The 15,901-nt window shown below is 27.8% G+C and overlaps 2 protein-coding genes and 1 long non-coding RNA gene across 3 annotated transcripts; 2 read left to right on the plus strand and 1 right to left on the minus strand.

Moving 5' to 3' along the window:
• The first annotated feature begins 2,112 nt into the window (after positions 1-2,112).
• Cnb (centriole duplication and spindle assembly protein centrobin) lies at positions 2,113-6,352 on the plus strand. The gene is made up of 8 exons (XM_003698988.4): positions 2,113-3,933; positions 4,039-4,156; positions 4,225-4,917; positions 4,979-5,205; positions 5,284-5,486; positions 5,577-5,833; positions 5,893-6,051; positions 6,129-6,352. Exons 1-8 carry the CDS (start codon positions 2,438-2,440, stop codon positions 6,207-6,209), a joined length of 3,234 nt encoding a protein of 1,077 aa, XP_003699036.2. The 5' UTR covers positions 2,113-2,437; the 3' UTR covers positions 6,210-6,352.
• Positions 6,353-8,075: 1,723 nt separating this feature from the next.
• Positions 8,076-15,694, plus strand: Karl (lipocalin/cytosolic fatty acid-binding protein Karl). Its single transcript, XM_012494178.3, has 4 exons — positions 8,076-8,583; positions 12,103-12,331; positions 13,928-14,099; positions 15,333-15,694. The coding sequence occupies exons 1-4, from the start codon at positions 8,431-8,433 to the stop codon at positions 15,490-15,492; spliced, it is 714 nt and encodes a 237-aa protein (XP_012349632.2). The 5' UTR covers positions 8,076-8,430; the 3' UTR covers positions 15,493-15,694.
• On the minus strand, positions 14,414-15,465 carry LOC147658863 (uncharacterized). The gene is made up of 2 exons (XR_015290738.1): positions 15,301-15,465; positions 14,414-14,868 (listed from the first exon to the last, which is right to left on the minus strand). It is a non-coding gene; the product is annotated as an uncharacterized LOC147658863 (long non-coding RNA).
• Positions 15,695-15,901: the final 207 nt, after the last annotated feature.

Genomic DNA, 15,901 nt, shown 5'->3' on the forward strand with positions numbered 1-15,901 from the left:
AGCTAGATTTTGTTGTTCTGTTAATATAATAATAGAGAATGAATTTCATTTGCTCGCTAATTCACAGAAAAGAATGTTGCATAACCTATTCGTTTTAGCTTTTTATCTTTGTTTGTACTACAGACTGAGTCAACAATTCTGTGATACAAATAAAATTATATTATTTCTATTATACGATAGAAATAGTTCAAATGTATCATTTCTTCCCTTCCAATATAAGATAGTATAATAAAACATGATGATCGCATAGTATTTCACTTATTTAAAAACAAAAAAGAATAAGTGATAAATAAATATGCTTCATCTGGATAAAACAAATTTCTCATATTTTATTAATATACTGCAAATATATTCCTATAAAGATTCCCCTCTAAAAGGATTGAATAAAAGAATCGAAATATAGATCAAATCGATCGATCGTTCAAAAAGTTAATTGCAAGGTAATCCGATACGAAACTCGTTAGCGTAAGTCGATCGTTCCCAAAATCTAACAACGTCGTTCGTGCTCTCACCCCTTAATCTACAAGTTGAGAAGAAGAAACTAAGGAAAAGGAACGATTACCACTTTATTATTCGATATTATAGCTTTGTCTAAGGAACGAGGTTAATGGCTGTTGCACGCCTCGACAAAAACCGCGACGAAACTGTTCTATAGAACAGGAATCAATGCGAATCGAATTCGATACCTAATCGCGAAGTAATATTCCACGCAGCTTCGGAATCCTGCCCCACATACTGAACTTCCCCAAATGGATTCGAAGCTCGTTCTCGAACATCGGGAATCGCGCAATCTGCATTTTTCCAAGGGATTATCCCCCATGTTCCCACAATATCGCCCCCGTTTTCCACAACGTGCACGGAACACGATGATTATTATCGTTCCCTAATCGCAAACAAATTGAACGTCGACGATTCCTCGAACGATCCGTTGTTTCCACGCATGAACGGATTCCGTGCACGTTTATACATCGTACATTGGACGGAGTGAATTTATTTTACTTTGGGAGGTGAGGAAAAATTCGTTTGGAAAGGGGAGGAATCGTTTTTTTTTTTCGTAAAGAATCGTGGAAAGAATATTGGCAAGTTTTGTTTCTTTAAATATCTTATTATAATAATTATTTTCTTTTTTCTGCTATTTAAATTTGAACAAGAAGGGAATTATTGTGCTTCAGTTTTTTTTGATACGAGTTAATTAATTGTTATTACAATATTGGGGATTTTATAATGCATTTTCTTTCTATTTAAAACGTTTTTAAAATTATTTAATCCTATTTTGTAACATTCTTGATATGTTAATTGTAATAATTGAAATTAATTAAATAATGTTATTGTATAGTCTGTTTTGACATAAAAAAATATAATTTAATTTTGTTTTTTTTTTTAATTTATTAATTCTTTCTTTTATTCAAAAATATAGAAGAATATTATTCATTTATAAGAATACATTGTACTAAAAATATTTGAGGACGAATAATTTTTAATATTATTAATATTTTTTTAATATTATTTTCTTTTATATGTAATGTAAATACTTTTTTTTATACTTCTTTTCATAATTTAGAAAGTGGAAAAATATAAAATGGAAAAAAATAAAGTTTTATAAATAGAAAGATTAAATATTTAATTAGAATTATTCAATTATAAAACAAATTTTGTTTTAATTTATATATTTTTGATAAAATATATAAATTGTTTATTAATTTTCTTTCTTTTTTTTTGATTGACAATAAATAAATAAAACTTAACTTTAATTTAAAATGATATTTTATAAGAAATTTGATTGAAGGGTGAATCTTTAAAGTTTATTGTGCTGCCATCTAGTGATACATTTACGTATTTCTCATTTAGAGATAACATCTAAAGTTTATTGTGCTGCCATCTAGTAATGAATTTACGTACTTTTAATTTTGAGATGAACTTATAAAGTTCATTGTGCTGCCATCTATTGATGAATTTTTGTATTTCCAATTTAAAGATAAACTTTTAAAGTTCATTGTGCTGCCATCTATCAATGAATTTATGTATTTCCAATTTAAAGATAAACTTTTAAAGTTCATTGTGCTGCCATCTAGTAATGTATTAACATATTTTTATTTTAAATACAGTAGAGATAGTTATTTATATTCTTCGAACATTTATTTGGTTAGTTTACGAGTTTTTAAAGTGTATCTATTTAATGTAATAAAAATTGATGAAAAAATGAAAGTTAAAAAATGAGTGACAATCGCTTAAGAAGGCTAAATTATTTACACCATTGAAGTTTATAATCTTCTTTTAGTATTAAATGAATAAGGTAGTGAATTCAATTTTTTGTTTACACTGCTTATTGTTGTGGAGGGATGTATAAAATATTGTGTAAATACTGTATACATATAAATTTGTTGGGAGCACATAATAATTGGATTTGATTTGCTTTGGTGAAAGGAAATTTAAATGGATGATGAGTGATTCTGATGATACAGATGTTTTGCTCTTAATTCCACCCGACCTATTCCTTGTACCGTCATCTTCAGAATCTGATGCTAGTTCTGATCGAATGAAAACAAATTATAGTAGTAAAAGAACTGGAGTAATATCAGAACTTGTGGAGCATATGCAATCATTAGAAAGCAGAATTTCTGCTATTGAATCCAAAGACACTAGTTTAGATGCTACTTTTCTAAATAATTCATTGGATTCACAAATTGAAAATAATTCAATTGCCAAATTTAGGCAGACATTACCTAATAAAACTAAACTTTCTGTAAGTGAGAACTGTAGCTTACAAAACACACCTGTAAAACCTCGTCAATCCTTATCTGTTCCATCAACCCCTAATGGTAATTCATTGCCAAACCGTATTAATTTTTGTCAAAATGATATAAACTTGGGGAATCATCTTTTTGTGTCTACGGCTACTAACGTAACTAATGCTAATAAACATGATGAAAATAAGCATGGTACTTTAATATCCCAGTCCTCTGTGGTGGTTTCTTCTGCTTGCAATGTGGGTTTTCCGCATGTTAATGTTACATCTTCTGGAGGGAAAACTTATTCTCATCCAGTTAATTGTAGAAATACAGATAATATATATGTTAAGCCTTCTGTCAATCAATTGCGTTCAATGCCATCTACCTCAACTTTACCTAGCACAACAGAACAACCACAGTCACGTTCTAAAACTAACATACCAGAAATGGAGCTCTCCGAAGTTGATGAGTTACTTCAAGAGATGGAGGCTACTGAATTAGAATTGTCAAAAAGGATAAACAGGGTTTCTATGCAACATTGTCTTAAGGAACAAAATAATGTATTAACTAATGATAGTAATGACAGTTTTAAGAAAGGATATAGTAATATATACAAAAATTCTGTAAATCGACGATTGGAATTTAAATCGCAAGATTCAAATGAATGTCATGATGTTTTATCAGTAAAATCTAATAAAAAATCTGATATCTTTGCTGATATATCCTTACCATACTGTGATTCATTCCATATAAATGAGACTGATAAAATGATCTCAGAATTTAAAACATGGGAGCAAAATATACAAACTCAAGTTTCAAAGATTGGAGAAGTAGAACACACAGATACAAATTCAAGCAGTATTGATAAATCAATTGTAAAAGCAAATGATGTACAAAATAAGGAAATAGTTACTCAACAAATCCCTTTAAGTATAGATAATGTAAATAATATGAATTCAATGAATGTGCATAATACTGAAGTACGTAATATGCATAAAAAGATAGATGCTTCATTGCATGATGAATCAACACAATGCAACACTGCAACATCAATAAAAAATACAGAATGTAATGTATTGCATTTGGCAGAACCTTATAAAAGTTTACAACAAAATGGAAATTTAGAACATATAAAACAAACATGTGATGTACCACTTGTTAGAAATATTGCTCATGCCTCAACAAATACAGATTTTTTATCAAGGTATTTTTTATTATAATAACTAACTAGTTATAAATATTTATATATAATTGGTGTTAAAAATTTAGTATCAGAATTAATAATAAAGTTTTATTTTTATCTTTACAGAAGAACTTTAACAAATCCCAGGCTTTTGTCACTATCAGATTTTTGGGAAAATAATGGTAACAAAACACAAGAAGAAATACATAGAATCAAGTTAGAAGAAGAAAAATTTCGACGAGAGGTATATGAAAGTTTATTACTAATGAATATGTTTAATTATAAAAAATTTCATTAGAATATTTTTTATAGCATTGTGAACATTTAATTCAAGAACTCCAAAAACGATTGTTAGAACAACAAGAGAAAGTTGCGGTGGCACTTAGAGTAGATAATGAAAAAAATGAGTTAATAGTACAATTTCATAATGCATGGTCTAAATTAAAACAAAGAGTGCATATATTAGAAAATGAATACAGTACTTTACAGACAAATTTTAAAAATGTAACAGAAAAGCATCAATTAGAGATTTCAGAATTTCAATTACAAATCAAACGATGTGAAGGCGAATTATCAAAAGCTTTAGATCTTGCAGCTGGATATAAGGAAAAAAATGATATTGCAATGAAAGAAAAAGTAGAATTATTAAAAAATCATGCCGACGAGTTGGAAAATTATAAATCATTTGTACAAGAAGCTGAAAATAGATATGAAAAATTAAAAATAGAGTATGATAAATTATTAGAAAAAAATCAACAATCTGAGGAAATATTAAAAACTCTTCAACAAGAGTTAGGAAAGGAACGATTAAAAGGTGGAGAAGTTAGAAATGAAATGGATGTTATTCATAAAGCATTAGATACTTGTGAAGCTGAATTGATTGTACTTAGGCAAGAAAAAGAAAACTTACAATTGAAACTAAGAGAAGAAAATGGTAGAAATTCAATTCTAGAACAAAAAAATGCGGCGTTACTTTCAACTCTTGATGATGTTAAGAAAGCTGAGGTAATAAAATAAATAATATTTTTCGGCATTTATAAATATTAATTTGTAATAATTTTTATAGAAATTAGCTAGAGACGAAACAAGATTTCTTGCAGAGCAAAAAGAAAAAATTAGATGTGAATTACAAGAAATTTATCAGAAACAAGTTGATGAAGTAGTAAAAGTTAAATTACAAGAGTTTCAAACTCAACTTGATGTTGCTGAATCAGAATTTCTTGAAGAATTAAAAACTAGACAACAAGTTATTGCTGAATGTGCAGCTAGAAAAATTAAAGATATTATAGATAAGTATGTTTTTTATATTCTCATGATAATTTAAAAAGAAATAAAACATTTCATAAATTAATTTATATCAATTATATATAGACATAAATTAGAAATAAATTTATTGGAAGAAAAACATAAAGAAGAAAAAAGACTATGTGAGCTTCAATTAGCAGAAGCTTTGCAGAAGTCGTCGTTCTTAGAATCGCAACTTAATTCTCAACGTGCTACTAAATCTCAGCTTGCAGAACAGCTTCACTCAGTAATGCAAAATCAATGGCAACAAGCTTTACAAATTATATCAGGTAGAATTTTTTCAATTTATTATTTATATAATAAATTGTCATTAATTTTGTCATTAACAAACTCAATATATATTTAATATATATTTATAGGTGGAAATATGGAAAATTTGACACCGCTTCAAAAAATCCATGCTGAAAAATTATTCGAATTAAGAAGTCCAAAAAAATCTGAATCGATGCCAAATTGTTATACAAAGATTTCTCAAGAACCAATAAAATTAACTTCGCACGTATCAGATCTAAGAAAATTTTGTGATCAAAACGAATGTATGAATACATCAATTGATGAAACCCCATTAAGTAGTAGAAAAGAATCAAAAGATGATCTCCGAAAATATGTGAAAATGGTTAGTTACTATTTGATTTTAGCATATATATAAATAATTTAAGATTTGATATTTTATAGATTGCCGAAATGCAAAAAGCAAATGAAGAATTTTCAAAAATAACGGGAAGTATTTCTAGTCCATCTTTAACATGTAGAGAAGTACCAAGAAAACATTATTTGAGAAAGGAATGTGATATTAGAGATGAAAATCATATTGAATGGCAATCTGTATCAAAAGTAAGCAAATTTATTTTGTTATTTCAAAGTAATTAATTAATATTATATTTTGTTTTCCTTATATATTATAAACTTAGGAAACTACTGAATTCATTCCAATTTCACAAAAGATATCTACAAAAGGAGAGCAACAGAAAATTAAACCTCCATGGAAATGATTTTACATATATAATGATATATTGTAGATCAATTCATAAAGTGGACCATATTAAAATCGTGACTATACAGTGCATTTAATTAGACATATTTAAAATGTATTAAAAAAATATTTTTTACACAAATGAAATATATTTTTCATTTTTAATTATGCTATTGTGTCCTTATATAATATTTTCATATATGATAATTTTTTTCTTTTTTTACACTTATATAATTATAACATTAATTATTTTATTCCGATTATAATTCAAAGGAAAAGGATGTTCGATAAAAAAACTTGATGATAAGGCGCGTATCTTTCTCGTCAAATCAGTGTTATATACACTCGTTAAAATCATTTTCTATTATATCTTGTTGTACTATTCTATAATATTTGAATAAAAAATTATTTTTTATAAAGTTTTTTGCAAATAAAATAATACGAATTATTGATAAATATATCGATAAATATATCGATAAAATGTTTATCTTTGATAATATTTAATGTATTAATTCGTTATGACCATTCTGGACATCGCCTATTCTATAAGGTTATTGTCAATCTTTGCAAGTTTGGAAATATTAGTCATGAAAATAAAGATACACGGAAGTTTAAAATTGTTTGAACACAGATAATACTTTTCAATTTTTGTATATTATGATTCATAGTTATCCTTGATAAAAAACAAACCAATTTTGGAACAAAAACAGATATGGGAATTTAGTTTGAACAATTCTATAAACTATTTGAAAGAAATACTTGTAATGTTACATCACGTATTTCATGAATCATATAAATGAAACATGATTTATTTCAAACACGTTTTCGTGCGACGAGGTGGTATGTCGAAGTTATTCAGTGAACTGTTACTATTGTCACTGAATTATTTATTGACAACGATTCTTGAATAGTGAATGTGAAAGAGAAGAACATAATGTACAAGTCTAAAAATGCATATTAATTAAATGTACGTCAATTTATATGGCAATTAAGATACATTTATCACAATGAAAAAATACTGTGATTAATGAATTGATGCGTTTAATGAATTCTTTTAAGACCGTTTTCATGCAATGAATTGTGCTTATTGAACATATTATTTTATTAACACAATTACTTTATTACTTTTTAATTTTAACTAAATTTTTTAAATATAGTATCTCATGTAATATTCGTTATTTCCTTTTTAAATTAATAATTTTTATATAAGCAAATTTAAAAAAAATTCATTTTTATTCAATACTTTCATAGTATTATTTTGTGTAAAATTGCATTAATATCTAATCATCCAATCGTATTCAAAACAGTGAAAGATATTGCCGATACCGAATACGATATAAATCATATGAAATATGAAAACTGAATCGACTGAATTTTAATTGTTTAAATTTAATATTATTTTTTATCATATAAAACTAAACATCTTTATAAATCATACTATAATATTCAAAATTTTGAAAATTCACTGAAAATGGAATATAATTTATCACGTATCTAGATATATACACATACTTACATAATTTCTTTCTCTTTTCTTTTTTTTTTTTATTAACATTTAATTTCAATCTCAGTGAAGACACTATTCTGCAAAAGATTTTACACTTATTACAATATCCTTTCTTAAAATCAATTACATTACATTTATCTTAGATACGAAATTACGCGTATTTCAACAAATAAAAATTTTCTCTCCCTTCTTTCTCTCACGTTCAGAAAAGAAAATCCGATAAAACTATCTCGGTTACGAAATACACGCATATATCGATCACCATTGCTCACCGGGCCGGATATAAAGCTCCGGCGAACATTGGTTTACCTTGAACACACGAGCGTCGTGTAAAAAACCGCGAAGAGGCTCGTATATAGGATAGTAAGCGGGACGAGGTGGTCTAACAGTCGATGCCCTTCTTTAGCCGTGACGGCGATCACGCCTACGATCAACAGAGTCCTGGTGGAGCCTGGGCTGGCGCCAGTTACGAGGATCGTACGTACGCGCGACGTACGGAAACAAGTTGCCGATTGAAAACGGAAAGAGTGGAAGAATGCGAAGGGAGGAACGTGATAGTGGCCACCCCCTCTCGGTTTTGTCAAGATAGTGGTAGCCACGAGCGCGTCCGCTCTTCATTCTGCCCGCCTCGGTGGCCTTTAGTCGACCAGGCGAACCTATCGAGCGAAGAAGTAAGAGAAGCACCGCGTGTGTGCCAACCGGATAGAGGCGAGGTTGAATGTGACCGAGAGAAATGCAGCCCGGAACGAAGCGTGCGAGATTCTGTTCCACGATAATAGCGCTACTGTTCCTCATCGGTTGTAACGTGGACGCTACGTGGAAGAGGCGGGAGGACAAGACCAAGTGTCCTAAAGTAAAGGGAATCAGAAATTTTGACATATCCGAGGTACGTTCTTCGCGATGTAGTCATTGTTCCGTTATTATTATTGATTGATTGATGGTAATTCTGGTTGATGAATTCTTTGTGAATGGATTTATATAGTTGCAGTGCGGGTGTTGATTTGTGATTTTCTTTAAGTTTGTTTGCTTGCTTGTTGAATTAGAATCAATGTGGTGTGCAATGTGCTTCTTGTAAATTGAAAAATGAAATGGAAATAGGATAGGTAATGTGGATCTTTGAAGAATTTTCGAGATTATTGTATTTGTTTTTTTTTTTTCAAATAACAATGAAAAGTATATATGACTATATATAACAAAAAAAATAATCAATGTGATCATATTAAATGTCTTTATGATTCTGCATCTTCTTTATCTTTATAAAAAGTAATAATTAATTTTCATTAAAGGAAAACATATATAAATCATTATTTTGATAAATTCTAGTTCAAAATCTGAAGATCAATTTTCTAAAATCGATTTAGTTTTTTTTAATTACCTAATAAATAAATTAACAACCTGTTTTAGACAATTTTAATAAAAATGAATAAGAAAATGCAAAAGTATGCGACATACAGATTCAAAGTGTAATAAATTGATAAAAGAGTACAATAATAATTATTGATATCTTCTTGCACAGCGAGAAGCTTCATTGTGATCAAATATAGCAAGTTAGCAACATGTTAATATAGATAATCAACTGCTGAATTTTCTCTAATTGCTTCACAGAATCATTGAACATCGAGCTGCGTGTATCTCGTTGATATTCTGATTTCATAAATAGACGATCACGACGGATATCCGATCAATATGCACGATGAATATATAATAATAATTGTAGGGAACGCAATTGGAACGCGTTTGTTGAATTCTCCCGATTGGAATGAGAATAACAGAAATTACAATTTCCTCGTGGCATTGCGGTATGATTTTAACATCACAAAAGAAGATGTTTAGCGTCTACAATTCATTTGAACGAAAGTTCTTCGATATTTAATCGAAGAAATTTAATCAAACGTAAACTTCATTGTAATTTTCGTGTTTCCACCAGTGAGTGTTTCTCAACTTACGTATCATATATCGATGTAAAATAATGTAAAATGCGTGATATTTATTAATATTTGTAATTAATGACGAGTTGATCAACACGAGTATCAAAAATTATTATTAATTACAAGTGTGAATGGTCTTTTGTTGATATTTTTACATTATTTTTTTCTTAAATAAACAAATCGACAAACAAGTTGACTTGACAACAATTTTGAGAACCGATATCTCGAGGAATTTTATTCTGTAAGATTGCAGTTACAGAAGGGGAAGACAAGGACCTCGCATAAAATATCGCGAGTTTCTTTCAAAGGAAGACTCCAGGCAATTTATTTTTGGAACTTTATGCGTGTTTAAAGGAAGGCTATTTCGGACATACTTTGTGTGCATATAAAACTGCTCACTTCCATTGAACCTTTCTGTATATTTCTGTTATATTTATTATTTTAGATAGAATCTTATTTCTCTGTCTTTCTTTTTTTTTAATTTTGGCAACTTTATCATATGATTTACTTGATTTCATTGTTTTATTTATCATTGTATTTGAGTTTATATGATCTAATCATATATATATCTTGAAATCAATGTATCTTATTTGCATTAAATGTAGGAATTATATTATTGTTATTTGATCTTTGATTTTATTTATTTTTACGTTTGTTAATTTTTTTCATTAGATTACTGATAGATTCTGATAGATAATAATAATTATATGGAAGACATCAACTTTTACAGAGATAATAGAAGGATGAATGAAATGTAATGAGATTAGGAAAAAACTTTTATTATTTTTGTCTCTTTCTTTTCTCTTTTCATTTAAAACAAAAGATTTACTCTTCATTATGTGATTTTTTATAATTTCTTAATGCTGTTATTGAAAATCTATTAGTTTCTGAAATATAAAAGAAACTTTTCGCAATCTTAGATTCTTATTTATAGTAAACTATTGTTGACTGACAACATATGAGATAATTATTTTTTCTTATTCTAACCTTGGAATTCTCTTTTCAGATAGGCAATGAACTGAATCGTTCAGCTTCATTGATAACCCAAAAACCACTCACGCTATGCTTATTCTCTTAGTCAATTTTCAAACTCTAGATACACACTATCTCATCAATGCTTCCTGACAGAACTAATCTCATAGAATTCACATTAAATAAATTCTAAAATAAATGTCACATATAAGTTTCAACGACATAACACCAATATTCTATGACATCGAGGATTAAAAGTTACTCGAAAAAAGTAATCTAATTTTTTTGCATTAATCAAAATTATTAAAAAAGGAAAAGAAAAGAAAAAAACAAACTTTGAATATTTGATGCTTGGAAAAAGTCAAGAACGAAGAAGAAGTGTGAATTTTTACCCTTCGTTCACGACGTGTTAATATCGACATGGAGCTGAAATAATGATAATCAAGACAGAGATGGATGATGGATCGTCGTGCAAGAGGATGAATACACGAGAGGTAGAAAGGGAGATAGTTTTGCATTGCATGCCAAACTAAATGACAGTCCGCGGCAACGATTGCATGACCTGCCTCACGTAAAAACCTCTCTGCAGCATTTACACGAGACTGGGATACCGAATTTTCCACTTTCGCATAAATCACTCGTACAATAGACCATCTATCGCCATCGTTCGAAATATAAGAGTTATTTTTGAATAGAGGAGATGACTTAAACATTCGACTTGATAAACGTAATAATAAAACTAAAACGTGTATACAAAAATGGGAAATTGTTTTCAAAATTGTGATAAAAATATAAGTATTAAAATAGATATATATATATATATATTTTTTCATACAAGAAAATAAAATTGATCTTCAGATCCTTCTTACACCGTGCATATATCTATAAATTGTATTTCACTCATGTAGCTTCGTCTATACATAGTCTGAACCTCGCACGAAGCCTTAAATGCTTAATAGAGGAAAAAAGACCTCTTTTCTAAAGAAACTTTTGTAATTTATCTTTCTTGCAGTTGCGAATATAGAACTTTAATAAACGATTTATCGTTTAAACGAATATATCTACTTTTAGAATAAAAATAGAACATATATTTGAAACGATAAATTTAAAATCAAATCTACATAGATGGTGCCTAACAAGCATAAAAATATCCTTCTAGAAATGATATAAATAATAATAATACTAATCAAATGATAGGAATAATTCGAGAAACATATCTGTAATGAAACAACAATGTTAAACACGCATCTGTTGCCATTAACACGATATAATTTAATTACATCTCTCCCCGTGGAATGCATTCGGTCTCCCGCATCTACATACGTTTTCCTCGAGAACTTACTCTCCCTGCACTACAAGCAGAAGTCCATTAGAGCTCTAGGCGTTTCGATTAACATAGCAGCGCGAACAACAAAAAAGAGTATACAAGGCGTGGATAAGTTGGCGGATTAACCGTGAAGACACGTTTCCTCATGCGGTAATAAAGAGCACGCGTTTTCTTGCAGTTCCTCGGCTCGTGGTATATAGTGCAGTACTATGCAAGCTCCGAGGAGGCTCTCGCTTACAGATGCATGCGAGCCGAATTGTCGATTTCCCCGGAAAGCACCGAGGTTACAATGAATTTCACTTATAGCTTCACAGACGACCCTATCAATGAGCAACTCGTTGGCAATATCACCTGGAAGATACCGTCCCCTGAACTGCCTGCGCACTGGGTGCACGCTGAGTATCCGTGTGAGTAAAAATTTCGATTCGATTCTCAAATCGTTGGCGATCAGTGTTTATCGAATTTTTCTTTTTTTTTTTTTTAATATCTATGCAAATTGAAACTTTTGCGAAACTTTTGAAATTAGAGATGTATCATAATATGCAGTTTATAACATTTTAATTAAATTATAAACTTTTGAATAATTTACGATCCTATCTGTATAAAGTAAGGAAAATTAAAAAGTATATGATAATAATTTTGAATCTTACGTGTGATTAGTCAATGTAAATATTATTTAGAATATGTTCAATGGTGAAAATTACTTATAATTTGATAAATTTTAATTGAAAGTATAAATCGTGATTAACATTTTCTATTAATATTAATAAAATACTATTATTAATGGAAAAATATTATTGGAAATTGTCATTTTTATTGTTTATCGTATGTAGATCGTTAATATATAAAAAACTTTATTTTCATATTCATTATTTGGGGTAAAAGAATAAAATATAGCGAAGCATTTATTTAGTTAAAAATAGCCTTACATATTTCATCCAATTATATTAAGGATACTGATATAGAAAGAGATAACAACCCAAAAATAGGGTTTTAATTATCTTCTTATAGATTACTCCTTTTTTTTGGAGGAAAATAGTAAAGTGATATCTTCCAAAAAAAGAAATATACGTCAATTATACTTAATGTAACTTACTTTTTTGAAAGATAAGAAACCAACTTGGTCCATTTATAGTACAAGTATATCAATATTCAAATATTTTAAGAAATAATACTTGAAATTTCACGTATAATTATTTATTTTATATTTATTTTTCAATTTTGAAAAATGCTTAAGATAGTTATTATTAAGTAAAATATATTTTTTTGGAAGAATAAATATGTAGATGTAGATAGTCCTTTGTTCTTTAAGAAAATATGCAAAAAGAATGATTCTATACGTAATGCATATTTTATGAATACAAATATAAGCTGTAACGAAATCTTCTTTTAGAAAGATACGACTGACAGCCGGAAACTACAGATAGCATTATAAATTATTTTTATGCTGTCCACTATAATGTTATATTTTCATTTCTATACACTATACTTATCTAGTTCACCCACTTCTCTTCTTTTTCTATTCTATAGTGACATGTACATTTTCTATTCAATCGATTTAAGATGAATTATATTTGGTTTATCTCTTTTAAGATATTTTATTCTGATAGACATTGCATATATGACTAATATTATTACTTGAATGTATTGGAAAAAATAGATTATATTTATATTTTGTTATATTTTGAATAAAAGATATGCACAATATCTATATTAAACGCATAAAAATAAAAATTTTTACTTATCAAGAATTACCAAATTGTCAAATTGTCACTTTGATTTTAAACTTTTATTAATTTCATTAGAAATGTTATATTATGGTGTATATTCATATATCAGAGATATTAGAAATATATGCTTCATATTTTATAAATCTAACTAACATTTAACATGTATTTCAGACATAACAAGAAGAATCATAAATTTTTATATAAAACAAAAACAAATAAATCAATCAAAATATAAAAAATTCTCAATTCTCACATGATACTCATATTTCACAGATGAAGGAGTGTACAATACGTATGTGCTAGATTCGGATTATAAATCTTGGGCATTGTTGATGCATTGTGCGGAACAAAGCAAAACTCCTCGATACTTATCGAGCTTCATCATGAGCCGAGAGCCGAGTCTTGGAACTAACGTTATTTCTTATCTACGCGAGAAGTTGCCCAGGTGAGTAACAATACGATCCTATTTCTCGTAAACGTGAATAACTGACGATTGAACCTGTGCGAGAATTGAATTAATACGATGGATATCTAACACCACACATGTAGGCTCATGAAATATTCATTCCAGAATAGAATTCAGAATATTCCAAGCGTACGAGAGCTTGAAAGATTCTGACAGGTTTACTTCGTTGTTTTAGCAATTGAATTTGTCAATTAATTAATTTTCTACGATCTTCAGAATATTTTAGATTCTAATTAATAAATAATTCTAATTAAGAAATTCTAAAAAATAAAAAAAAAGAATAAAAAAATGAATATTTTGGAATATTTATTTTTGGAATTTATGGAATATTTACTTATAAAACATTATCAGATATAAGAAATATTTCGCATTTTTTAAAATGATATTTTTTAATACAAAATTGAAATTTCTAGCAGAACAAATTTTTGTTCAAATTTACAATTTTGTAATAGGAGAATATGATTGAAGAAGAGATAACATGATAAAATATTTTAGAATTTAATGTATTAACTTTTTTACTTATTTCTTTTAATTTGTCATATTTTCATAAAAAAGATTAAGAGAAACAAAAATATATATAAAATAAATATATATTGTAATAAAAATATATTTTTTTCTGGTATTTAATTAGTGTTGTCATCTCTTTAAAAAATGCTCAAACTTCTCATACTTTTTACCTACCATAAAATAATACAGTTTGATTGGTGGTGCCATCTTCTCAGGAAATGTTGAAACTTCTTACGCGTAACTATCGACAAAGTGAATTATTTAAATAAAATTAACATTAAATTTTTGTTTCAATATACTTAATTATACTATAAATTGTGATTTTTCTCGATATTATTCAAATAATCGATTTCTGAGAAAAAATTTCACGTTTTACTTCTTATCAGGTTATCTTCTCCCAATACAAAAAAGGAAATTTTTAAGAAAAAGAATTATTTAAAGTTTCTTTTCAAATTTTTAATTTTATATCAGGAGAATATAATAATAAAAGAGATAAAACGAAACGATTTTTTAAAATCTTATATAATTTATAATATTTATTCAGTGCGATTCTCTATGTGATATTACTTACCGGAAATACTATCAATTGTTAATCAATTTTAATTAATAATTAATTTCAATGAGTATTAATGTAAAATTAATTCCAAATACTATAAATAAATTATTATATTACCATTAATTGTTTGATCCTTTTTTTATTTGAAGATATGACATTGATCTGGAGTATATGTTCCCTATGGATCAGAATCAATGTAATAAAACAGAAATTTCCGAAATGGATATGTTGATTCCACCATCAGTAATAGTCAGAAGAAACAATGCTGCACGGAAACACCCTCTGAAACGGAAACATCGACGTGTTTAAATTTATTATGCACTATTTGTTTAAATAGGTACGATCTTATTATATATTTAATCTTACTATATTTAACAATAAATATATTATATTTTCCTTTAGGATTATTCATTCTATGTTGTTTAAAATACAATAATAAAAAGTATTAATTTTATTTTTATATGTGTTGCAATATTGTATCTACTAATAAATACACATTTTTTCGTATTAATACATGATCATTTTTGAAATGTCGAAGATTCATATAAATCCTTCAGTAAATTTTTTTTTATTAATTAAAAACTTGTGAATATAATAATATACGAAGTAATTATGAAAATATTAAAATTGGCGTAATATAAAAAAAATTATGCGCAAATATTGTAATATTCAGCGACTGTCATATTTTTAAGGACGATCACGATACTAGTCTATTAAA

This window comes from Apis florea, unplaced genomic scaffold (assembly GCF_048593485.1).
Source record: "Apis florea isolate Af1SG1 unplaced genomic scaffold, ASM4859348v1 contig_1603_pilon, whole genome shotgun sequence".
NCBI lineage: Eukaryota > Metazoa > Arthropoda > Insecta > Hymenoptera > Apidae > Apis > Apis florea.